This window comes from Pithys albifrons, chromosome 4, assembly GCF_047495875.1.
Source record: "Pithys albifrons albifrons isolate INPA30051 chromosome 4, PitAlb_v1, whole genome shotgun sequence".
NCBI lineage: Eukaryota > Metazoa > Chordata > Aves > Passeriformes > Thamnophilidae > Pithys > Pithys albifrons.
Window position 1 is genome coordinate 95,489,974 of NC_092461.1, and position 25,463 is coordinate 95,515,436.

General features: G+C 35.0%; 1 protein-coding gene across 2 annotated transcripts in view; it reads left to right on the forward strand.

The window, feature by feature from the left end:
- The window catches only part of CDH9 (cadherin 9), a 104,257-nt gene that overhangs the window by 16,461 nt on the left and 62,333 nt on the right, over positions 1–25,463 (forward strand). For both annotated transcript variants that reach the window (XM_071553152.1, XM_071553153.1), the window contains exon 2: positions 13,224–13,540. In XM_071553152.1, coding sequence (XP_071409253.1) covers positions 13,313–13,540 — 228 coding nt within the window. In that variant the 5' untranslated portion in view covers positions 13,224–13,312. The remainder of the gene's footprint in view (positions 1–13,223; positions 13,541–25,463) is intronic.

Here is a 25,463-nt window from a genome sequence, read left to right on the forward strand (position 1 = left end):
GTGTTCCTCCAAGCAAATAACTGGATACCTCATCAGTTATTAAGAGTGATATTTAATGTCAATCTTACTTTTTACAGATATAAGAAATAAAAGTATGTTTAGAAAATATCTTAGGCACTCATATGTATTTCATTTCAAAAGTTGGGAAATGAATAAAAAGACAAAGCTCTGTGTTCAAAATTGATAAAAGTGCATGTGGGGGAATCAAGAGCAAGAGAAACTATTCCAACCTTTTTTTTTTTTTTTTTTATGGCAGAATGTTTTGTTAAAGCATATATGGCTTTAGTATGACCATTTCACTGAGCACCAATAAGGTTACTGGCATGTATTATCTAGTTCTGGGCTATATTGCTTATTAGTATAAAAGAAACCAACAAAATACCACCTCAGAACAAACACCATTTTTAGTAAAAAGAATGTATGCAGTTTCACTGTCTCAAAAAGTGAAATGATATAGTATAATGCTATGGCTCCCTCTTTTGGATAGCATATATCTAGTATTCAGCAATAAGAAAACTCATCTTGTCCTTAACAGCAACAACAACAACAAAAATAACACAAGGCTGTCTATTTTACTCCATGTCCTGCATAACAGTGATTAATGCAGTCAATATAAACAAGGTTTTTGTAAGTTTCTTGTAAAATGCAATAATGTTGCAGGTTTCTACATTATCTAAAAGAAGAGATGCATTTCACAGTTAGTACTGTAGTTACAGTATTTTTGAAATATATTAAACATTAGTCTACCAAGTACCTATAAAAACTGGAACATGAAATTCTCTGAAATTTGGTTTAGTAGTGCTGTAGATACAAAATAAAGAACAATAAATGGAAGATTGATGAAAGCAGTTACTCTAACTTACCCTCTGGACAAATGACCAGAAAAGAACAAATTTTATTCCTATACCATTATTACTTCATTTATAACTTTGAGTGAAAAACAAAATGAATGGTCATTTGGGTTCCTTGCTTAAAATCTTCAGCATAAATACAACCCAACTGAAAATCCACAGATTTATATGCATTGGTTTGTAGAAATTCTTGAACATACCTTTGAAGAATAAAAAGGCATGTAACATTTTTAGAATTCAAAAAATGATTCTCTAAAATAAAACATTTTTCTTAAATGGAAAGGATAAGTAAAGAGTACAACTGTTAAACGTTGTCAACCAACACGAAATAGTGATTCCTGACAGAGCCTAAACTCTTATGGTTTAAGATTTTTTTCCTAATGTAAGACTAGTAAACAATGTTGGCTTTATAGATATTGTTATATTTAATTCTGAATTTGGACTTTGCATTCTCCAGTATTGGAAGCATAGCACCATTCTTCTGAAAGAATATCTAGCCATAATTCCACATTACATAACAGATCCAATTTTCTTCATGTATACATGTAGCATGCTGCTGTGAGACAAGTAGGAATAGAATTTGTGGAAAAAAATGCCCATGAAAAATTCAGTAGCATTGTTCAATGACTTCAGCTGTGTCAGCTAGAAGTCAGTTTATTTCACTCAAACTCCCTTCCTATTGCTTTCTTATTACCTTTATGTAAAATATTGATGTAGTTTTACAGGTTTTGTTTAGCTCTTTCTATTTCTAAAAATAACCATTCCTGAACACTCCTAAGATGCTGAGCTATACAATTATAAAATTACCTGCATTTATATCAACTAAATAAAAATAGTTATCTCATGATATCCATTTTTATTACACCACTGCAGTATGTTTTCCCTTCACAGCACCTAGGCTGCAATAGGAAAACTGCTTTTGACTATGCTGGATCATTGCTATTCACTCTATTTATTAGTAAGTTACTATAAAATGTTTATTATATAATCAAGACTGTGGTAATGAGTTTTAGATGAAAGTACATCTCTTCTATGAAGAACTGCCTGTGGATATAATGCATAGTGCATATAATGACAGTTTTCAGCATTGGGAAAAAAAAGGCAGTTTAGTATGTCTTAATGAAAGTAGAAATTAAGCTGTTTCACTAACTTATACTATGCACTCACAGACATACTACTAAAACATGACAAAAAAATTGGCTGTAATAATGATTGAAGAATCACAAAGATAAAAATAGGGAGGAAATTCACTTGTAGAAAGCATAGGTTTGTTTCATGTAATATATCTATTCCTATAGAAAAGATTAAAAAAAGTCCCTGACATACACATCTCTATGTTTGGATTAACTGTGCACTTTCTTTCGTCCTATTACTTACTTCAGTTAATTTGTTTTTTACGAAGTCACATATTTTTGACTTAGCATTATGAAGCCCACACAAAACTGTGTCTCCTTGTGTACCCTTTTCCCTCATTTTTTTTTCTGAGTGCAAGAAGAAAGGGAGACAGTCACAGGCATTTGAGTTTATTCAATAAAGTTTTGAAGCTGGACTACACACTGTCATTTCAGGCAAAGCTAGATAAAACAAAAAACATAGAGCAGGAAACATTAAGCAAATGCTTTGCTATATCTACTTTTTTCAATCATATTTATACTCTTTTTTCACTCTGAAACTGGAACCATATACATGGTTTCATGCAGTTGCATTTTTTCTTCTTACTTCTGACAAAAAAGACAAGGAAGATAACAGGAGTAATTCTGGTATACTGTGAAGTACTCTGTGTGTTTTGAATTAATCAAAATAAATCACATGGCAATCTGCATATTGTGGAAATTCATGCTAGGGTATAGATTATTAAACTCTCAAAACTGATTCAGTTTTTACTAAAAGAAACATGTCACATGCCATTCTAAACTTAACTGATATTTTAAGATAAATAAACTAGTTATTTCTTTCTCTAGTAACTAGAAAAAAGGAACAAAATAGCAAAAGACAGAGCAAAACTGTTGGTATCAGCAATAACAAGTGCAGTGTCATCAGAGCACAGTTAAATGATTAAATGTATATGCAGATGACATATTTCTCTACCTTTAGGTTGAGTTCCAAATGGGTCTGAAGGCTTCTGAAGTTGCCTATCATGGGAGCAACAATAAACCAACATATAAGGTCTTCACTAACAGTACGAATTTGAGGAAGGTAAATTCAGGAAATATTACAGGAAATCTTGGAAACTCATCAGGGGAAAAAAATATGATCCAAATTTTAATATGAAATTGAACATTAAAGCCAAACTGACCTACTGCTCAGAGTTCTTGATGGGCTTCTTTGCAAGGCTGTCAAACAACAGAGGTATTTTGATTAGCCATATCTGGACTAGTAGTTCTTGGGAGAGAGTATAAACCCTCAAGAAACGAATAGCAGAACAGGTCTTCACGAAAAAAGCGTATATACCCAACATCCAGGGCTACGTAACAGAGTGATACACTTTCTGTCATTTCATCAGAGGTCCGGGGAACATTTTGACAAACTGCTGTGATTAAAAACTAAAAACTTCTTTGGAAGTTCCATGAAAAATTACCATCAGCGCTGCACTTGTGGCTACCCAGTGTTCTGTTGTTCATTTGTCACAGTTTTCAGGAAAATAGAGGAGTTATATACCCTTAAGGAATAAATGCCACATCAGTTTGTTTGTTTGTTTGTTTGACCAAGATTTCATTTCAGTACAGTGGGATTTCAGGCTGTAGTAAATGGCAGTGACTTCCTGCATGCTATCAAGAATTTTAAAAATCTCAGTATTGAAACTGCCGAAATATTAATTATTTTCTCTAACCTTTCACTTAAATTTCCTTGATACTTGAGGGTTTCAAGGTATCAAAAGCAATACTAAGATTTAAAATACAGTTCCAGTTCTACCAGAAACAAGTTGCAGGAATAAAGTCTGAGGCCCAAATGAATGAAAATGTAAAAAACACAATAGCTTCAGACTTAGTCAAGTCCTCTAAAAGAGTCCTCAAGCATATGGAGAGCTTTGATCTCTTTGATATGATATGCTTATCCTAGAAGGCTTTTGGCAGGCCACTCACCAAAAGCTCTTAAGTATCCATGAACTAGAAGTGAAGGTCCCTGTATATATTAGCAAATCGTTAAATAAAAATAATTTTAATTAATGCTATTTTAATTTAAATAAATAAAATATTTAAAGAATAACTCAATTTATTTAATTGATTAAATTATAGAAATCAGCAAGAAGTAAACAGCAAGTTTTTGCATGGAAATGTCAATGAAATTGACATTCAGCAGCTGCTGGGATAAAGTTAAATTTCTTCACGGTGGCTGGTATGAGGCTGTGTTTTGGATTTGTGGTGAAAGCAGCGTTGATAATACAGAAACGCTTTCGTTATTGGTGAGCAGCACTTACACATAGTGAAGGTCTATTCCCCTGCTCACAGCACCCTGCCAGTGAGGAGGCTGTGGCTGCACAAGGAGTTGGAAGGGCACACAGCTGGAACAGCTGACCCCAACTTACCCAAGGGATATTCCAGACCATGTAGCATCATGCTCAGCATATAAAGCTGTGGGGAGAAACATACTTCACCTGGCAAATAAACATTGTAATGTACTTGTCCATAACTTTTCAATGTTATTGCATCAGTTTAGTTTGTACCAACTGGCACTATCCAAGAAAATTTCCAGAGTGATTTCTCATAGGTGGTATGGACATGGTAATGCTACTTTGGACTAAGGAAGGATGGAGTAAAAAAAAGAGTTTAGCCATATGGATTTGAGCCTTGCCATGCCAACCGATTTCAGCTTTATAATGATCTAGTAGCTATTGTAGTTTGTCGTATTTACATTTGAAATCTATGCAATACAGTGAGTGAGCACCCAAATGATGCATGATGAAAATTTTATGAAATTGTGTAAAGTCACACAGATGGTAAGGCCCAGATTATATGTTTTAAATAACAAACTCTGGCCACTGCCATGGGGGAGTAGCAGCATAATGCAACAATAGATAATAGCAAGAAAACCTAAGCATGGGGCTCTGCCATGGTCAAAAAAACCCCATGCCATATATCGTGATGAAATTAAGTAGAGAAAGCAATCAGGCTACTGTGTATATATGCAGAAAACAACAAATTATGATTGCCAATCTCAAGAGAAACACAAAAAAAAGCAGAAGACATTCAGAGAAGGGCTACAGGTGCAATCAAATCTGGCACAGCTTTCACACAAGAAATGATTAAGCCAACAGTCCCAGAGCTTTCCATGTTGGCAAAGAGACAGTAGAAGGAGAAATTGATTTAAGTCTATACATTCATCAGTGGCAAAGAAAGAGGAGAAGATATAACTGTTTACTGTGGCTTCCAATGACAGTACTAGTTGTCTAATGAAGATGTCAGTTATAATCTTCAAAAATGAACAAAAAGAGTTGGTTCTTTTCACAAAATTTGTAAAATATGTGTCTCCTTTCAGAATATGGTTTCTCTGAGAAGTCCATATGCTTTCAAAACAAAGACTCAGAAAGTCATGGCAAAGAGAATCTACTGGGGATTATCAAATACCTATTATTTGGGGACTGAGAAAACATACAGAAGAAAAAGAAACACTACATGCTTCTCCATGCTTATGCAATATTGTAGGTGTCCATTGAAGACATCCTCATTGTGTACTATCAGGATACTAACAGAGTAAACAATATTTTATTACACTTATTTTGAATTTATTAATATTTTGCTTTTACCTGTCATTAGTTGAGTCAAATAACATGTAAGTGAAAGACTGATTTTGTTGGGTTTTATGGGATTTTTTTTTTTTTAGTTTTTAAAGAGATTCAGACAAAAAAAAAAGAAAATTATTGTAATTTATGTTTCTGAGATCCATATTATTCTTGCAAGTGATAGAATCATGACTTGTAAGTATTTTAAGTTGTTTATTATGAAAATAAAGGATGAAGCCTTAGCTGCATCAGATTCCTTTCAGATTACTTGAGATAAAATAGAAAAAAAATTAAGGTTATGCATTGTTTCTGTACATAAAGTCCTATGCTTGCAAGAGTCCTGCTCAGCTCTGAGAATGAGACTTTTCTTGATTCCTTTGGAGACAGCAGACAGGCATAAAGAAGATTGAACTTTAATAAATGACAGCATTCAGCAGCTGTTCAATTCCTTCAGGAAGGATGCAGCAGCAAGGGCTACAATTACCTTCCAGAATTTGCTAACTACCTTTAATTGGTCAGCAATTCATTTTTTTCCAGTCCGGAGAAGTGCATGTATATTGCCTTGCAGGCAGTAATTAAGTCCTTCTCTATAGAAACAAGATTTCTAATGACTCAGATGTACATGAAGAAAAATTAAAAAAAAAAAGGATTACAGAAATTAAAGCTTTTTTAAAAATCTTTGAGATACTTGCTTTAAGATATCTTTATTCTGTGAAATTCTGGCTTGTAATGACTTCTTGGGCTATTATACAAGCTGTAGACTCAGAAAGTTTAGCAAGCTCTTGTCCTGGTACATGCTATGCTCAGGAAATATGCAGAGATAAGAGATACCTCATGTGGACTCTCACAATGCCTGGTTAGGAGCTGGTTGTGTGACCAGAGTAGATTGCCGCATAATGAAGCAACAAGAAAGAGGCACATGGCAAAAGCACGTAGTAGACTCAGTTATCAGGAGAACTGGTAAATCCTGTCATTAACAGTGCTGCCATAGGTGAATCTCATCTGCTTCATGCAGAGAGACTAATGAGATTTGATGTGTCTGGAAAACAGGGGCCTATGGCTTGGGTTTGTATCTGGCAGATAGAAGGTTATGCTGCTTATGAAATAAAAGCAACCAACCCGCTGAAAAAAAAAAAAACCTCCCAAAAATCCTACAAAAAATAATGCCTTAATTTTGACAACTGCAGGATATCAACAGCAAAGCAAGACAATCTGTTTATGAATGACAGAACATGGGACAATCTTACAGGGGAAGCAAAGAGAAGAATTTTGCTTTCATGACAAAATTTATTTTTCCTCATGGCTACTCTTTAAAACCATGAAAGTGATGAATGTGTTGCATTTGTAAATAAGGTGTGGCATAAAAACTTATAATGCAGCTTCATTATATGATAAGAGTGAAATATGTTCCCTGTAGAGAAAAATCAGTACTAAAGATCAAAGGGTATCTTCAAAAGGTCTCACTTTAAGGGTTTACAAGTGCTATATTTTCTAGTCCTCCTCATGTTGATGAAAAGGAGATCCTGTAAAAGGGTTCATTATTGGAGAAAAAGAATCATCTTTAAAAACTAAAATGAAAAATGCACATTTAACATTTGTAATCCAGTGGTCTGCTGCCTCAGAAGTAGATATATTAAAACTCTCTTTTTAGCTTCATTGAATTGAGACCCTTATACAGGATGGGTTGTAAGTGCTGCAGGCTTCGCTCACTAGCTCATGGAAGGATGGTTGGAGATCAAACAGTCCAGAAACAGGTTCATCTGTTCCTCAGAAGATACTAGCTCCAGAGAAGGGCAGATGGTATTTTCACTGCCCAGGGACAGTTGCTTTATATCACAGCTGTGTCTCTGCAGAATTCTGCCAGTGAGGATTGTCCTAACATGAATCAACACATTCTCTTGCCAGATCCACCCATTTTGGCTACTGGTGTTCCTCATCATGAGTGCTATAGAGAGAGGGTGACTGAGGCCATGATGAAGTGAATTTAGACCTGTATTTCCAATGTACATACCTAAGAGACTGATAAGACTGTAAAGTAATTCTCTTTTGGAACAGCAAGATAAATGTTTCTTATAATGCACCTATTCATAGATTCATTTGCCTAAAGACATTAATTCAAAAATTGCTCTTATTTCACATTCTGCAAAACTTTATATTAGTGTGATTGCTGGAGTTATGTAGCGAAGGAAGCCTGCACTGGTGTCCAAGGCAAGATTTGCCTTTAGCTATTTCCTAGTAAAACTTCCTAATGAGCTTATATCTACTGTATGTAGGGCTGAACAGATAAGCAACCCAACGGGCAAAAAGCAGTTCTAAAAATCTATTCTGAAAGGTTTGCAGTGGGAGCTGCTAAGTGGAAAAGTGTTTCTTTATTAGTGTGGCCCATATCTCAGTGACTAAATGGGATCTGAGTACCCGTCAAAGAATGGGTGTTCATCAGTAAAAATACTGTCTCTTAAGTTTTGAGGTTCTCTCATAGAAATAAACAACAACACCTTTCTTTGTTACCTCAAGTTCAGTCTATATGCACATTGGTTGTTTTCTTTTAATGTTTTCAATCTTAGCCCCAACCCCATCTTCACCCATGAAGAGGAGAGAGGGAAGAAAAAACTTTAGGAAGAAAAAGGTTGATTTTACAAAATCATCCATCAATGTTACATCCAGAGTCTATACTCATGCTTGTAGAATGACTGCACTCAGAATATTTGAGTGCTGCAGCCAGAGGGAAGCATGTGTGTGCATATTAGGACTATTGTTACTGAGGGAAGTGATAAAAGGGAACCCAGAGTGACATAGATCCATCCAGTACTTGAGTCTTGCGATTGTCAGTGGAACTGTGCTGTTTATAGCACAGCCTTTTGTTGCTACAGCTTCACCATTCTTAGTGTTCAGCCTCGGTAGATTAAAGCTACGTTCAGATATTTTGTTTTCAAAAGAAAGGCAGACAAAGCCAATGAGAATTCTTCCCAATTAGACTGCTTCCATGCATGCAGGCTACACAAGATTTATACTTGCTATATCTTGTTGAAATACATACTTTAGTTTTACAGATTGTTTGGATCATCCTGAACATTAGTTTCATCTTTCTTATTTAAAGATTGGAGTGCAATATGAAGTGCTGTTGCTGCAGTTGGCTCTGCTATTTTTAGCTATACACAAGCACTACATCTTTTCTCTTTTAGAACAGAATTCTACTTCATTGTTAAGAAATGAAACAAACTAATGTGGGATACATTATTAAGTTACCGAAGGTTAGCTTTTCTTCATGACATGCTTGTGAGTGACTGTGCTGCACTAATTAAAAACATTGCCATGACAATTGCTATAGAAACATTTAAATTGGCATCATCAGTAACAAATCCCTGCTATTGATCCCAGCAAGGCTTATTTCACATTACACCTGAAGAATGTAAATAGAATATTTTGCATTCAAAAGGACTTTGAAAGATAATTTTTTCCAGTTTTCACTGTGCTCAGGAGAATAATGTTTTTTCATACAGAGATAATTCATTTACCTGGAAATGTTGCAGGATTCTGATATCAGAGTCCTTACTTCAAGGAGACACTACAATGGCTCTAGGCTACCGTCATACATCCCTCAAATCACACAAATGAAAAAAAAACCCCACAAACAAACAAAAAAAATAACAAAAACAAAAAACACCAACATATTTCCTACTCTCAGATCCACTGATTTGCAAAATGGGGAAGAATTGCAGGTTCTCCAAAGTTTTTGGCATTAAAACGTATAACACATGAATACCCCATCTGAATAGATGTTTCCAAAACAACTAGGAAGAGAACCATTCTCTATTGTTTGACAAGAACAATAATTTGATGTTGTACTGATTAAATGATGGAAGCAGAAACTAAGTGAGACAGATTACACAAACTTGGTTGTAATAATGCCAAGGTCATGGATTCAATCCCATGTATGGGCCATTGACTTAAGAGTTGGACTCAATGATCCTTGTGGGGCCCTTTCAACTCAGAATAGTCTGTGATTCTGTGAATACTGATTGGTTGCTTAGAAAACAAACAAACAGACAAACAAACAAACAAAACCCCACCTCTCTGTTTCCAGACTAAAGACCTTTGCCCCTCTTAGAAGAAATCAAGTTAATGTTTATCGTAATGTTCGGCAGATCCACTGATCCAAATTAGTAACTCTTTACACCTAGTAGGACCAAATATTGCATAAATAAAACCCAGGGAACCATGGACTGTAACTTCTTTTTTTGCTTGGTTGGGGTTTTTTTATTCTTCTTGACATTAAGGAGTCTCTTTTTCCGCTCGATACTAGTGAATTCCTTCTGTTAATTGTCAAGGAAATCAGTAGAGGGCAGCACCACACAGAAAACCACACATTTACGGCAATCTTTAATTTCTGCCCTGTCTGGAACAAACTATGGGACCCTCCCAAAAAAAAAAAATCAAACCAAGCTAAACCAACAACAACAACAAAAAATCTTCAGTGAAAAAATTGGTTTTTGCACAGTGATAATTTCTTATAGCAGAGTCAGAACACCTGTGCACAGCCCCTTGAGTTCCTTTGAATAGCTGGTCTTGGTTTTCCAGACTACATCAGAATTCTTTGTATCAGTGTTAAACTGCACTTTCTGACCCACTTGAACAGCTGACTATGAGACAAGATATATAAGCCAATGACCACCTTGAAGTATTTCTTTGTGTACAATAGTATAAACATCATATTGCAAATAGTGCTTGGACAGAAAGGAATGCGGGCAACTTCAGGAAATGAAAAATATGAAAATATGTCTTTTTGAAAAAGCAAAAGTGAAGCATTTGAAATTTATTTACATTTCAAATTATTACCAAACTGAACATGCAATCACACATCTGCAAATGGCCAGATGAAAATATATTAATGCCACCTATATTTCCCTGTTTCCAAAAAAAAAGAGTAAAAACAAACCAGACTAAATCATCTGGGTGTTACATTTGTCTAGGTTTTGAAATGAAGACCTTTTGAAGTGAAAATTTAAACTGTTTGACATTATTGCATAACTTGTCTTTGACATCAGCCTTTCAAAGCTTATAGGTTTTGTAAAACAGATCTTTAGGATCGTAGCTTCATAGATTCACTGTTTATTAAAATTTTGCCAAATATTTTGTCATTTTCAGAACTTTTCATCTATTTTATGGTTTGTTATGTTTTAATACAGAAAAACTGATATGTTCCAAGAAATCAGAGAAATAAATCTCAGTTGTGAACTTAAATATATTAAAACACAAATATGTAAAAAAAATATTTGTCAGAATAGTTGTGTAAAAAAGCATAATTCATATCAAAGCAGAAGTATGAAATTTAATCAGTATGAACATTTGAATGTTACCATTCAGAATGCAGATAAGATGAATTCTTGAACTAAAGTCCAAAGAAATTGTTTGATGCAGCTATGGAAGAGCATTATTTCAGGACACATCAAGCAAGAACATCTCCAGAAGAGATAAGAGCCATGATAAGAGTCACAGAGCTTGCCATTTTTTGAAGATGTCTCTTCAGATCAGAATCGCATTCTAAAGCCAAGGACACCATCCCAGATTTTAAAAATATTGTGTGTGACCAAGCCCTTCATTTTCTGTCATTGGACAAACCTGATATTCTGCCTTTCAAATACAGTATTTTCAACATGTCTATTTTCATTTTGCAACACCTTAAGCAGAATCTAATCTACGAAGTATGAATAGACCCTGCAATCTGCCTCAGATGTTGCGGTGGGATGGATTTGAAGACATATGATAATGTCTTATGTTCTACATTGATAAATAGTTTTATTCTGTGATAGAAACTGTTTCAGTCTACATTATACAGGGAATTTGAATCATCAGACTTAAACATGGATAAAAGATTGGATGAGGGTTTTTTCCTTTTGATCTGTGTCCAGTAAATTTCAATCACAAGGCAAGATCATCAAATGTTTCCCAGTTAATGTCAAAATTTACTGGTAATTAATTAGCCACGGGAGAGTTGCATTTTACCCCTCTGCCTGCAACTGGAACATATTGAACATTACAAGGGAGAAAACAAGAATTCAAAGAAAGTTCATCCACAAAAGTATGCCAAGATCTAGGTACATTCATGATTTTATGCAACTAGAGTTAATTTACATTATGATTTGATTCTTTAATTAAAATAAAAAGCAAAAGAAAACAAGTTTTCTGGAATTATATACATGATGTTCTGCATAAACCTGTCACCTATGAAATTCTTTTCTTTTTGTTTTTAAACATGATCTTGGCAAGAAATAAATATTCAAAACCTTCACTTCTTTCTCAACTGAAACTCTGTTTGAAGTTACTAAAATCCTAAGACTTGGATCCTCCTTCAGGATTGCTTGTTAAGTTCGAGTCCATACAGGATATCATAATTTTAAGAAAACTTCACACAAGGGCACAATTCTCTTAATTTAATCATTAAAGTCTTTAGTGTACAATTTGCTGAATGTTTTCCACTAAACAGTTTTGGTTCTCAAATGACTAATAATTTTCACAAAATTATCTTATTTTCAAAATAATCTTTTTTTCGTACAAAAAAAAGGATTCCCTTCTCTACCACTAAAAAGTAACAAAACAAACAACAGAGTGTTGAAAGTAGCAGTTGGCAATATTGGGATGCAGAAGAAAGGATAGGTTTATATATTTGTGGGGGGTGCTTTAAGTTCCAGATTTCATCATTCTAAAATTTCTGAGTCTTGTGGCTCCATGTTGCTATCATTATTAATGAACTAGGACTCTTAAAGAAAATGTACTTTTGCTGCAGAATTATTTTCCTGTGATTTCTGTAATATACAATATCAGCTCAGCAAAAGATATCCTAAAGCTGAAACAGATTTAACATGAAAAAGTTTATAGAAAAGACTGGGACATCAGACATGTAAGCTCTACTGGCAAATAAAGAGTATGAGTTTAACTTGGTTTGATTAAATATTACTTACAAACTTCCACACAAAACATCAGATCCATTTTCAGAAAAATAATAATTACAATTAGGTTGTATATCATGGAAATTCCCATTCATTCATTCAGGATTCAGGGAAAAATGAATACATTTCAAATGGAGAATTCTGTTCCAAATCAAGCGTTTTGTTAACCCAGAAGGATTCCTCTCAACCCACACATATTTAAAAAGTACTTTTTTTTCCAAGAATCTGTTAAAGGCATTTATAAATTTCATTATAGGAGGTCCTTTCTGCAGAAATAGAATATTCTCGGACAACTAGGGGCTAGCAAAGGAGTGGAGTGGGTTATTAATCATGAAGTAACAGAAAATTCATATTTGCAGACAATGCTGTATAGACAGCATGGGAAGATAGCATCACAGAGATTAGGTTTGAAGGTTTCTTCTTATTTGGGCTATTTCCTTGGGACAGAATGCTGGTAGCTAAAGTTTTCAGATTAATTATTTTACTCATATTGTGTTTTAAATTAATGTCTATATTCCATGTGATAGAGTGCACTACAAAAAGATGAAAAAAACATTAAAGAACTTGACTTAAAACTCTCTGAGTAATTTTTATGGTTATTTGTCACCCCTGTGAGTTATTGTTGTGATCACCAGATTGTGTTCCTGTTTCCCCAGGGAAAAAAAGTTATTGCAACTTACCCAAATACTTTTCTCCATCCCCTAGGTTCTACTGACAAGAGGAATATAACATTTGAAGAAAACTGTTGTGGTGAATTATCAGGGGAGTGGAGGCTAACAGCATCTCTGTGAGTGATGAGGACTTACTCCTTCCTGACAGTTTTGCTTTGGAGCTGTATGTTTCATGTGATTCACATGATGCCATCCCAAAAAAGGACTAACAAGCACTCACACAGTGAAAGAATAACAGGATTGTCAAACAATGATGGAAAAACACTGCACCGCACCAAGCGTGGTTGGATGTGGAATCAATTTTTCTTGCTGGAGGAGTACACGGGTCCAGACACTCAATATGTGGGCAAGGTAAGTCTTGTGTTTAAAGGATTCTTTAAAGGTGATGCATCTGACACACTTGGTAATTTCACTCCTTCTCCACAACTGTCTTGCTTTTTATACAGCAGTGGTCCCAATTTCTCATTAAGTCAAAGCATGCCACAGAGCAGCTGGGGCTTTCATGATTGTTCAAAGTTGTGAGAGAAATAAAGTAGTTCAGTGAGAAAGAAATAGGAAACTGTTCAGACTAAAATGTTCCAGTTTCTTATTACATATACACATGCAAGTTTTATCACTTTTTTAACTGTTAAACGTAAATATTAGATAAGGGACTAGAAAAGTTATACCTTCATTCATCTACCTTGTGGCGTTTGCCAGTATACCAGACTGTATGCTTCCTGAAGTGAAATCTAGAATTATATTAATAATATCATTTCTGTCTATTCACAGTTCCAGGTATGGATGAAGTGTGGGAGGGGAAAAATTTGTTTTCATAATTTCTGAAATAAACCGATAACTTTACTTAATGACTTGAAGGACTTTACATGCTCTGAGATCTGTCTACATCCACTATTGCCAACAATGGCACCTCTGAATTTCAGTTTTCTTCAGTCATACCTTTTCTGATAACACACAACTAAAAGATTTCCAGGTAGTTAGCCCTTTGTGGCCTCTCATCATCCACAGATCTGACTTGTGGTCTGGTATAACCAATCTTGGTAGACATCTACAATATACCCAGAATGACTTACAAATTAAGGAAATGTTTATCTTAATGGCTTGAGTTAATAAATGTCCTTTCCAGTTTCTGTCATTTATCCCCAATGAAGTCACTAGCTTTTATTGTCAGGTATCTCTTTCATTTTGGGGTGCCTAGCTATGAAATTGATTGAGACATTTGTAGTTAAAAGTTCCAAAATGTTTTTGAACATTAGCTTATATCTCTGATCATGGGACAAATGGTCCCTTGGAAAATTAACTGTGGTGCCTTAACTACAGTGAACTATGAACTTGATTCTGACCTTGTTTACACACTGCACAATTTTGTTTTCAGTTAAACAAATTCTTATTTGCAGTAAGATAACAGCAAATAATCCTATTGCTAGATCTGTTTATCAGTGTGTAAAATAGAGAAGTTTGTTGTAGGCAAAGGGGTCTTCAATAAAGAATGTACTAATTACACAGAGATATTTCTAAAAACATTCATTTGCAAATATCATTTGGTATTGAGTAGACTTGCCTAGAAAACATTCAAAAAGACCCAAAATTACAAAGGTATACAATATCATGGAACTCAATAGCCAAAATTTCTGCCTGGACTCACAGAATTTTTTTTTTTCGATAGAAAGCTGTTGTAGAGAATTAAGTGTTAAATGTAAGAGCTGATTCCAGTTTCAGGTCCGCTGCTATAGATGAATGACTCCAAACCACTCTAATGCTCACATAAATGAAGCTTACATCAAGACTGTCAGCACCATCTTTGTTTATCACAAGGAATGCTTATGTGGTATATTGTAACAAATGCAAGCTCACTTACTCCAAATGAACTAAAAGCCATTGGATCTTATTAACACAAAGTCCAGGAAGAAAAACCAATGGCTCTACAGCAGTTGGATCTGAGATGTTTCATTTTGTAAACCTCAGATAACTTGCTAAGATTTTTCACCCTGGACTGCAAAATATTACACAAAGCCCTAAGAGAGGTCAGCATCACTGTCTCCCTAAACAGATGGAAATCACCCCAAATATTACCCTCTGCTTCAAAGAGAAGGAGTTGCATTGAAATGATGAACTCCATGTGGTTGCATTAATTAACAATTTATAACATAATGAAATGATCATAGTTCTGTACTCAGTGGTATAAAACCATGGTAAATCTGTTTGAGTTAGTTCAAATTATCCCAGTGACATACAGCACCAAGAAGGAGGTGATACAAGAAGTCAAATAAGGAATATTTTCCTTAAGAAAAAAAAAGAAAAAAAACCAAAAAACAAAACCAACAACTTCTTTGAAGAATATTATCTTGAGGAAGGCTGAAGTCTCAGGTTTTTTATTCTCTTGCTCAAAGTGATGATAATTAGCAAACTGGTATGTGTGAAGAAAGAACACTTTTATTCCATACCCTGGGGGCCATTTCATAGCAAGTATTCTTATCCAGCCCTTCTTTAATATGGACATGCACAAGCACAGGGATTACTGGGCTAGAATAATAAAAGTAGCACTAAAAATTAAATAAAGTGAATTAAGAAACTTTATCAAGAAGTAAACTTCTTAGTGTTATTAGCCATAATACAAAAAAAAATCCCACTCTAGTTCAATTTGCATACAATTTTATCTATTAGGTTATTGATTTTGCTTTGTTACTAATGCTACTTTATTGATGTTTTATTTTGTTCTAAGTGCATTCTGATATGGGCAGTGGGGGAGGATCACTCAGGATGACACAACGAGATAAAATTTGTTTCTTAAAAAGGTTGGGTACCTGGGATGGAGAGTTATTCTGCGACGTCCACACATCTCTCATTTTCACTGCTCAGATCCCAGTCCAGTTCAGACCATCAGCAGGGATCCAGGGAAACGATTCTTGTTTTGACCACTGGGCTGTCCAAGTCTTTACTGACATTATGGCTTCTATGAGAGGACTTGTGCTCAGGCTGCATGCAATGTCAAAGATCCCTGAAATGAGAAGTTTCTCCCTCATATATGAAGTGTTATCATCTTAAATATTACTTTTTAAAGTTAGATTGTTGTCAGCCAGTGGTCTCACTCACAAAGTAGCTCCAGGATCTCTTTCCCCACAACTAAGGCCAAGGAGCAGTTTTTACTGGGACAACTCTCACCTTCTGGTCTCCTTCCCAGATATCTTCCAAGAACAGAAAGGGGTCAACAGCTCCACACCTGACTTTTTTGTTTCTTTCCTATACATACCAAACTAATTGTAATGGGTTTGGCCAGGTGGGCCTAAATTTAGGTTTTAAAGTTCAGTTAGGCCTAGGATTGTCAGCTGATTTAAGCTGGGCTGAGCTAGCTCACAGCTGACTTCTTCCAGCCAATAATATTGTATTCCATACCATACTACATCATCTCAAAGGGTGTGAAATCCAGTGTGTGGGAGTGGCTTGGTTAGTTCCATCATGGCTGCACTAAGAGGAAGACATCTAGCAGCTCCTCTACTATGCTGGGCCCTGCTCCTGTTGCCTCTGCTTGCTTTTTGTTTGCATTCAGGGAAGTAGAGATATTTTGTTGTTATACTTTCTTGCTGAGTGTCTTTTGGAGTGCTTATGAATTTAGAGTAATGGGCTTTGTATTAATTGGGGAGTGGGAAGTTATTCCTTGTTATATATACATAACTTGTGTAAGTGTAGTTCTCTCTTAGTTTTCTCTGTATAAATACATGTAGTTAGTTTCAGCATAAACCTGCTTTGAGGGTTTTCTTTCCTCTCTCCCTCCTCTCTTCCCTTGGCTGGCTGGGGGGGGAGGAACCCTTTTCACCCTGTCCTGGACAGTTGGCGTTTTGCCAGCTCAACCCAGGACACTAATCTAAGCAGTTAGATCTGTCATAGGCAATCACATTTCAAGAATTAACTCAAAAAAAGAGATCTTCTTATAAGGTAGAGAAAAACCCAGCTCCATGCAAACCTGTTGCATGACTCACAGACTGCTAACAGAAATAACAGTGTTAATGGACCCTGAACATGTAGAATAGAGCTTATTTTCCTAATTGCAGTTAGATAGCTTTTGGATAAAAGCAGTGATGGTGATGATAATATGATAGTGACATAAAATACAGGCCAGTAAGTGCATCTAATACACTTAGGAGAAATTGAAAATATTGTTCGATGGACAAGGGAAGTTAGCATTCAACAGCTGCCAAAAGGCTTGAAGGCTAGAGCAATTTTAGTAAGAAAATTTCTCAAAGAATAGCCAGCCTTCAAAGACAAGGAATATATGCTGAACAATTGCCTTGTGAATGTGATGGGTGTCAAGGTAAATCTGGACAACCTACATGTCATGTCTGTCTTTCCTTCTCCCAATTCAGAGCATGCATCTTTCTCTTATACAGGCAAATGCATAACAAATGAATGCATAGGAAGTCTTTAAATTTGTTTGGTCTTACTATTCATAAATCCAAAAATGCTAGAATTGCTTATAGCATTCTCCAATCTCCTGTCCTTTTAAATTACTTTCAGGAAATGCTTATAGAAACCAGTGAATCCATAATGCTAGATGCTTTTTTAGAAAATGCACAGGGAGATAAAGGTTACTCTGCAGAGTTTACATTTGAAATATTCAGTCAGACACAGGTAAGGTAAACAGTATCAGGGTCCTGTTTAAAATCTTAGCTAAGAAGAAAAAACAAATTCTAAGACAAAAAAATTGTATACTCTTTCAAGATGTCTGTTACTTAGTGTAAATACTGAATATCTCAATGAGATTATTAATGTGAAGAATTTTCAGGGGTTGTAGTGAGAGGAACTGTAAAACTCATTCTGCCTACTCAGAATTCACAGAAAAAGTGGATTCCAATACAGCATTCAGAGTTAAATTTATGAGATTAATTTCTTTTTAAAGGAAGAAAAACAGATAAGTATTTTTGTGAAATATGAAGGTGTTGAGAGAATAAGCACCTGGCTGTATATCATTCTGTGGCATTCCTTAGTTTCTGGAATCTCCTTTTCTTTCACTAGTGAGGGGCCATAGATCAACTTCTCAGCTGCTATCAACTGTAAACCCCATGTAGAACTTGAGAAAAGAAAGTTAAAACTGACCTTTTATGAGAAAAGCTTACAAAATGGACTCACTTTCTAACAACAATAAAAAGGCATAACAGTCTGATAAAAGGACATGCAATTCAGGAAGTATTAAAATGTTGATAAGGACGATGTTAATTTATTGTAGAAAAAAACTAATCAAATGGACCGAAGGCTCAAACCTAGTAGCCCTTGAGACACAATTATTTTTATTTTCCAAAGATAATATTGATTTTATGTGTCTCCACTTCTAAATTATATACCTGATATCCTCTTAATGTATATCAGTTGTGCAAAAGGAGAATTACCTTTAGCTTCAGTCATTACAAAATTTCCCTAGACAAGAAGAAATTGGCCTAATCAAAATCATCAGCTATTTTGGAAAACACTGTCCTTTATGCTTTGCAACAATATACTGAAATGATTTCAAATGACATGATTTTCCCTTCTTTAAGTGACAAAATTACACTTTTTACGTGGAAGTTAGTCTTTCCATATATTAAACAGGCATTTTGCTAATCAAAGGTTGCTAATATCGATGGACAGATAATTTGTGAAGTTCCATATATATTGAATTCAATCATAAACTTCACAAACATGTGTCATATCCCAGAATTTTAAAAAGAAGAAACAAAGAAGAATAAAGACATTATTGTACACTACCTGCAACCTTTCCTTCTTATTTAAGAGGGAAAATAGAAAATCAAATAAAAATGACACTGATCAAAATTATCTCCTTCAAGAATAAACTTCCCATAAAAATAAATGAAGTTGGTTTTGCGTGTTATAAGCATCTTTTAAATTGGATGCAAACTGAAGAAAAATCTCTGTTCTACCTCCAGCTAACCAACGAATTGGATTCATGACATTGGTCTAGGTGTCTTAATGAGAAATATAAAGTGAAAAGAAAAAACAATCTTAGGGTGGGCTTTGGGGGGGGGAGTTTTTGATTTGGTTTGGTTTTCTTTTTGGTGGGGCAGGATATAATATATATTAAATGCCTCCATTTATTTCTTGTAATTTGCATGTAGAAATATTCAGACATGTACAAATGAGGTTGTATATTATAGCAGTCTGCATAATAGAAGAGAGACAAAACCAAAAGAATCTCATGTAAAAACTCAAGAAGTTGTCACCAAATTGCCAACCTCACCAGACTTGGTATTATTTAATACAAAATTTCACTCAATCTTCCCTTTGTATTGCATTTTTTTTTAGCTTATTTAATGGAATTGGGTAATATTTCCTTGTAAATATAGAATGAAAATGAACTAATACTTGGAAATATTATTTAACATTACTTTGCTGTCTGCTTTTGGTACACCACAGAATTCCATAGTAGGCTCTTTGTTAATACACAAAGTAGCAGAGTAGATACAAAACGGCATCAGCAAAGCCTGTCCATCGTTAGTCTTAGCCCATTCATTCACGTCTTCTCATGTTGCCAAAGCCTTGGCCATACTCAGCCTCTCCTTTGAGCAGTTTGGGAGCAAGAAGCTTATGGCCCAAATAGGTGACTCACTGAGATGGCTCTTGACAACACTGCAGTGCCCAAATTGGCAGTAATCTCAGTTGCTCCATCCTGAAGTATAATGTTCTCATCTGTAATAGTTTTTATTAATTACCTAATATTATTTTCTTTGTGCACTGAATTTTTATCTTAGTATTGTCTTTAGAGTATGGGAGAGAACTTTTATGCTTGTGACTTTAATAAACTTATGCAATTTATCCATAAGGATTTTTTTACAGCATTTGCTATTTTCCCTCCACAGAGTCAATTTAAGAACCACCTCTTCTTAGGAAGAGAGAACATGAGGGTGCACTATCCTTTCAGTCTTTCAAATGTGCCCTCTATTTTGTTATAGCTGCATCCCACTTGTCCCACTTGTAAAACTGTTGCAATGAGCACATAAATGCTGGTAAAAAACAGGATATTTTTTGATACCTTCTAACTTGTCAGCATGGTAAGTTTCAAAAAATCAAATCATAATCATATGCAGTTGACATACAATTGTTTAGAAGCATGATTCAACTGGGGGGCGATTTCATCACATTCTTAGTGTGTGTGTGTGTGTGTGGCTCGGCTTCGCAAACGAAGATTTGGGCAGGGCTGTCCCCACGTGGGTGTGCCCTTCCAGCCTGCGCAGTGGATTTTAGGTGAGGCTCAGCGTGCGCAGAACTGGCCCCACCATTTAAGTCCTGAGGTTCATCTGCCACGGCCGAGCGAGCTTGGACAGTGCCAGTGAAGTCTTCAGGACTAGAACCTACAGCACCCGGCATTTCCCAGGAGGTCTCCCATCCAAGTACTAATCCGGGGCTGACCCTGCTGAGCTTCCGAGATCTGACGGGATCGGATGTCAGGGAGGCATTTAACTGCCCTACATTCTTAGAATGTTCCATCTAAATCCCAAAGCCATCTTATAAACCATGACTTTTGAAGATTTAATATTATATTTTCATTAGAATCTCTGTTATTAAAGTAAAATAAATATTTTAAGATTAAAGAAAAAAGAAAAATTAGTGGGGTCTCCTCTCTTTCCTCCTTTTGTCTTTACTTTTCTCTCTCAGAGCTCAAGTTTTGCCTTGAGTTTGAATAAATGCAATGTTGTAATGATATATTGAAACAGAAAGGGGGAAAAAAAGTAAGGACACAAAATATCAAAGGAATAAAAAAAATATTCTGATCAATATTATTAAAACTGCAAAACAGAAAACTTACTTGATTCATAAATTACTAAAGTACCTTCACTTATATTGCATTCTTCAGTTAGTACATCTTTTCAACAAAGATTTGATCTATTTTCAAGCAGCTTTGTCTCTCGGCAGATGTATCTCCTAAATAACACCAAAACTAAAACTCACAAAGGAAAAAAAAAATTAAAAACTGCCATAACAAGTTCTTGTCTTAGATACCTGCATAACTTAACTACAAATACCAATAAAGATACATAGCTTTACTTGTTTAAAAATAATGTATTTTTCAAGGCTTCCAACACAAACCTTATTGAAAAATTTCTGCAAGCAAAACTTATTTTTGTCAAAAAAATAGTGAAAAACAAAGTTTTCAATAAAATTTCATTGTTGCTTTTAAAAAGAAGGCTGAAGGGCCAGGGAAGAAACTGCTGAAAGACAAATGTTACATCGTCCAAACACAATAGCACTGTTTTATTTTGAAGAAAGAACAGCAGCTCATTTCTTGACAACCTAAATACATTTTTAATTGAAGTTTCAAAAACAGTGGTGAGATCTAATGACATCATGCATAACCCAAATATAAACATATTTAAATATGAAAAATCTTGAATGTTACATTGCAATAATAGGCTTAAGTTGGAATTTTGCTGTCAAATTTGAACATCATATTTCATAAAATAAAGAATTATTTCTGAAAACAGCTGCAATGATCAGAAACTTCAAAGATGAGAATAACAAGAGTGAGTTGGCATTGTTTGCTACAGATGGAGCAGCTGTCATGAGATCTGACAGCTTCTGTTTCTTCAACTACATAAAAGGCTGCTAAAAAAACAATCTGAAGTTCTTGTCATGTTCAGGGCAAGAAGTTGGGTTCATATTGTCACAAGGTTGATTTACATTTGCCATCAGGGGAAAGTTTTTGATGGCAAATACAGTCAATACAGTGAAGTACTAGGTAAAGAATGCTCAGAGAGGCAGAATTATCTTGATACTGGAGGTTTTCATGACAAACTAAAAAATCACATCCCAGAAAGTTGACACTCATCCTACCTGGAGGCAGGAGGACAGATAGTTGTTTTGGGCCCTATCTGTTTTGCTCTCAGGGATTCTGTGTGTTTTTCAGGTTCAATTGCTAAATCAGTGGGACTGGTTGTCAGTAAAAAATAAAACAAACCAAAAACTTAAACCAAAAAGTAAAGCCAAAGACTTAAGAAATGAGGAAATCCTCAAACCTTTTATTGCAAACTTTTCTTTTAGTCATATTCATTGGGGTTTTTTTTGATTTCTGTCAAATAAAAAACCCCAAACAAGCAAAAAAAATCTGCCAAAGATGTGCCTTTTTAGGTGCTTTGTACTTTATGGAAAAACGAAATTTAGAAAGGCAATTTTTGAAAATTTAACTGTAAACTTCATCCATGTCATAAATACATCTAAAAAAATATTGAGCCACTTGTAAAGCCAATGCAAGACAATTCAACAAAGGCAAACAATAATTCTCCAATTCTTTTCCCTTTTTCCTCTCTCCCTCCAAGCTCCTTCACTCAGGTATATAAAAAAATTGTGCTCACCCAATACCCAACATAACAACTAAGGCTATTTTGTGAAGTCTAGTTTATAGTTCACTACAGTGCTTGCTTTTGTCTTAGTCGCAGCTTCCATTCCCTGGGGCTCTCCTGAGGGTGCTCACAGCACTGACAGGGTGGGACAGGACAACAGCACTGGAAGTCGGGGGGCCTGCTCAGTGGAGGCCCCCCTGGGGAGTTTGCTGAGATTGAGTGTGCTGACAAACTAATAAAAACAAGGCTTGAAGTAACAACACATGATTTAAAGACACAGTGTAGAGAATGGAGTCCTCTTCTGTTTCCAGTGGTAATTTCCATCTACCATTTAAAATATAATTTTAATTTTAATAAGAAATTACTTTTCTGAGCTTAAAAGTGGCGTCAAGCTCCTCATGTGAAAAGGCCTAAAAGGTTCTGCCTCAGTGATCTGGTTGGCTCAGGAACTTGGAACAAAAGGTAATTGTTATTCGTAGAATAGCCCTATCTTTTTACAACTTCATTGTTTGGTATTTCTCAGCCTTGCAGCTTTAAACCTGAGAAGAGAAGATTAGACTAGTGGCAATCTGCAGACCTATCATTATCTGTTATCAGGCAATCATTTCTTGTGCTTGAAAAGGTGGGAGGGTGAGGAAAATGTGTTCCTCAAGACATTTTTCATTATCTTGTGTATTTATTCCATTGATTACATCAAGGGAGTGATTCTGAAGAGGGGAAATGTTTTGACTATATTGTGGTTTATTGATACCTGCCAGCCTGGTGATAAAAACAGCACAAAACCCATCAGAGCAAAACAACATGTGACTACCTAAAGAGGTGAATTTGACTGCATCAGAGGATGGTATTGTGCAAGGTCTTGTCTGTTGGACATAGGTTTATGAATAGTCACCTTGATGACAGATAGGGAAGCTGTCAACAAGCAACTGCCACGAAAAGCAAGTCTTTTCTTCCTCTATGTGCCTAAAACATCAAATCTTGTCTATTGCAGGAATCATCACACATTTCAGCCTTCTGAAAAATGAAAAAACATGTTAGTCTAGTCCATGTAATCAGTCACTTTAACACTATGCTGGGTATCAATCAAACAAGGAACCTGTGATCTCTCATCAGTTACAGAAATGCATAACTATGGACATATCATTACTGCATGTATTGCTGTAGGAGCACAAACACACTGGGCTAACTTCTGCTCACTCTTACATCAGCCTATGGTCAAGAAACTCTGCTGAAAGCACTCTTTTCTGTTTACACACAGCAGAATGTAATAAAAATATTTTGAGAGCATACAGCCTCTAAGAACTTTTGAAAGTTACAAATTCCACCCTGTCTTGGTTCTCATTTTAGGGAAGTATGCCCATTTCAGATGAAAGCCACTATACCATTTTTGTCAAGTTGTAAGTGTGAGTAAATGATAACCAGGCTGATAATATTAAATGAGTTCTTTAAGTGAAGAGAAATTTCTATTATGCATTCTCCATTTCCATAGAAGGAACATAAGGAGAAACGAAACAAATTTTCTCCCTTGTTTTAATTGTAAAACTCTTAATAAAACCTCAAAGAGGTCTTTGGAATAGTTGATTCAGCTACAAGAATAAATTTTTAACCCTAGGTCTGGCCATAAAAATAATAATTGGTATAATAAATAATTGGTAGTGCTGGAAATAATCACTAATAAAATTTTATTAAATGTTTGTTTAATATATTTTTTTTTGCATCTGTAAAATATAATTGCCAATGCTTCTCTAATGAAGCTTTTCCTCTTAACATGTCTATGCATGAGATGTTCTCACACAATATTACAAAAAAAGCTCTGAAATATAACGAAAACAGTCATGAAGTATTAACAATATATGAGGACACTGTGAAAAGGTGCTGTTTACTTGGTGAACAGTGCTTGAATGTTTGAATTTGTGAGATAAATGACTGCTTTAACTTTTCCTAATGTGTAACAATGAGAAAGGCAGAAATACTAAGTGAGTTATTGTTATACTTCTACTCAAGCATTCATAAAATGCATCTACCTAACTTTAAATTTGTGATTGTTGTCACCACCTGTAGCCATTTTTGCCCCTTGAACTTTCAGCTGTTACTACGTATTTCTGATTAAGAAGTGAATAAATTAAGTTTCCAAATACCGAGAATAAATTTGTTTCTTATAAAAAAGTTCTAGTTTACAGTTTCTATGCAGCTAAGTGGAATTAACACTAATATATCAAACTGATACAAATATTGCAAGTACTGATTCAACCATTAAAAATGGTGCTTTTCTGATAGTGCAGTCTTACAGGGATTGTGGAAGTAAACATATTTTTCTTTTTAATAAGCATTTGTGATGAATAAACATTGTCAAATACCAGGAGGTAACAGAGCATTAAATGTTCATATATAAGTGGGCCAGGTACCTGATTGATAGGACCAAATTAACAAATGAAAAATAAAAATTGAAAGTATTTGCTTACCCTGTCTCTCTAGCACTGCATCATTTGCATTTAGAATGTTGAGACTAAAAATCCTTTAAAAATATTTTTTTTAAAATAGAAAAGTACTGTATTTTCTGTAGAAAACAAGTGATTAAAAGAAATAATCATGTATATTTACCTTTAATGTTAAACTTATGTTAATTAGATATAGACAAGTGGTGTGGACAATAAAATTAATTTAAAGAGGAATTTGGCATGGGTGCAAGTACTTCTGTATATATTGTCATTGAAGTAAATGGAAGGAGGGTTGTTGCAAGAAAGTAATATCAATAATTAAAAGGGGGGGGTGTGTTTAACTGTCTTTTAAAGTTTCACAGAACGTGCAAATACATTCATCTCTTTAAAGGCTAGTTATTAGGAAATTGAAGAGGTCACAATCTGATTCCCACTCATTCCATATGAAAAATTTAGAATCACATGCAGAAATGCATGAAGTGAAGGGCAAAATGTGAACCTATAGCAGAAAAA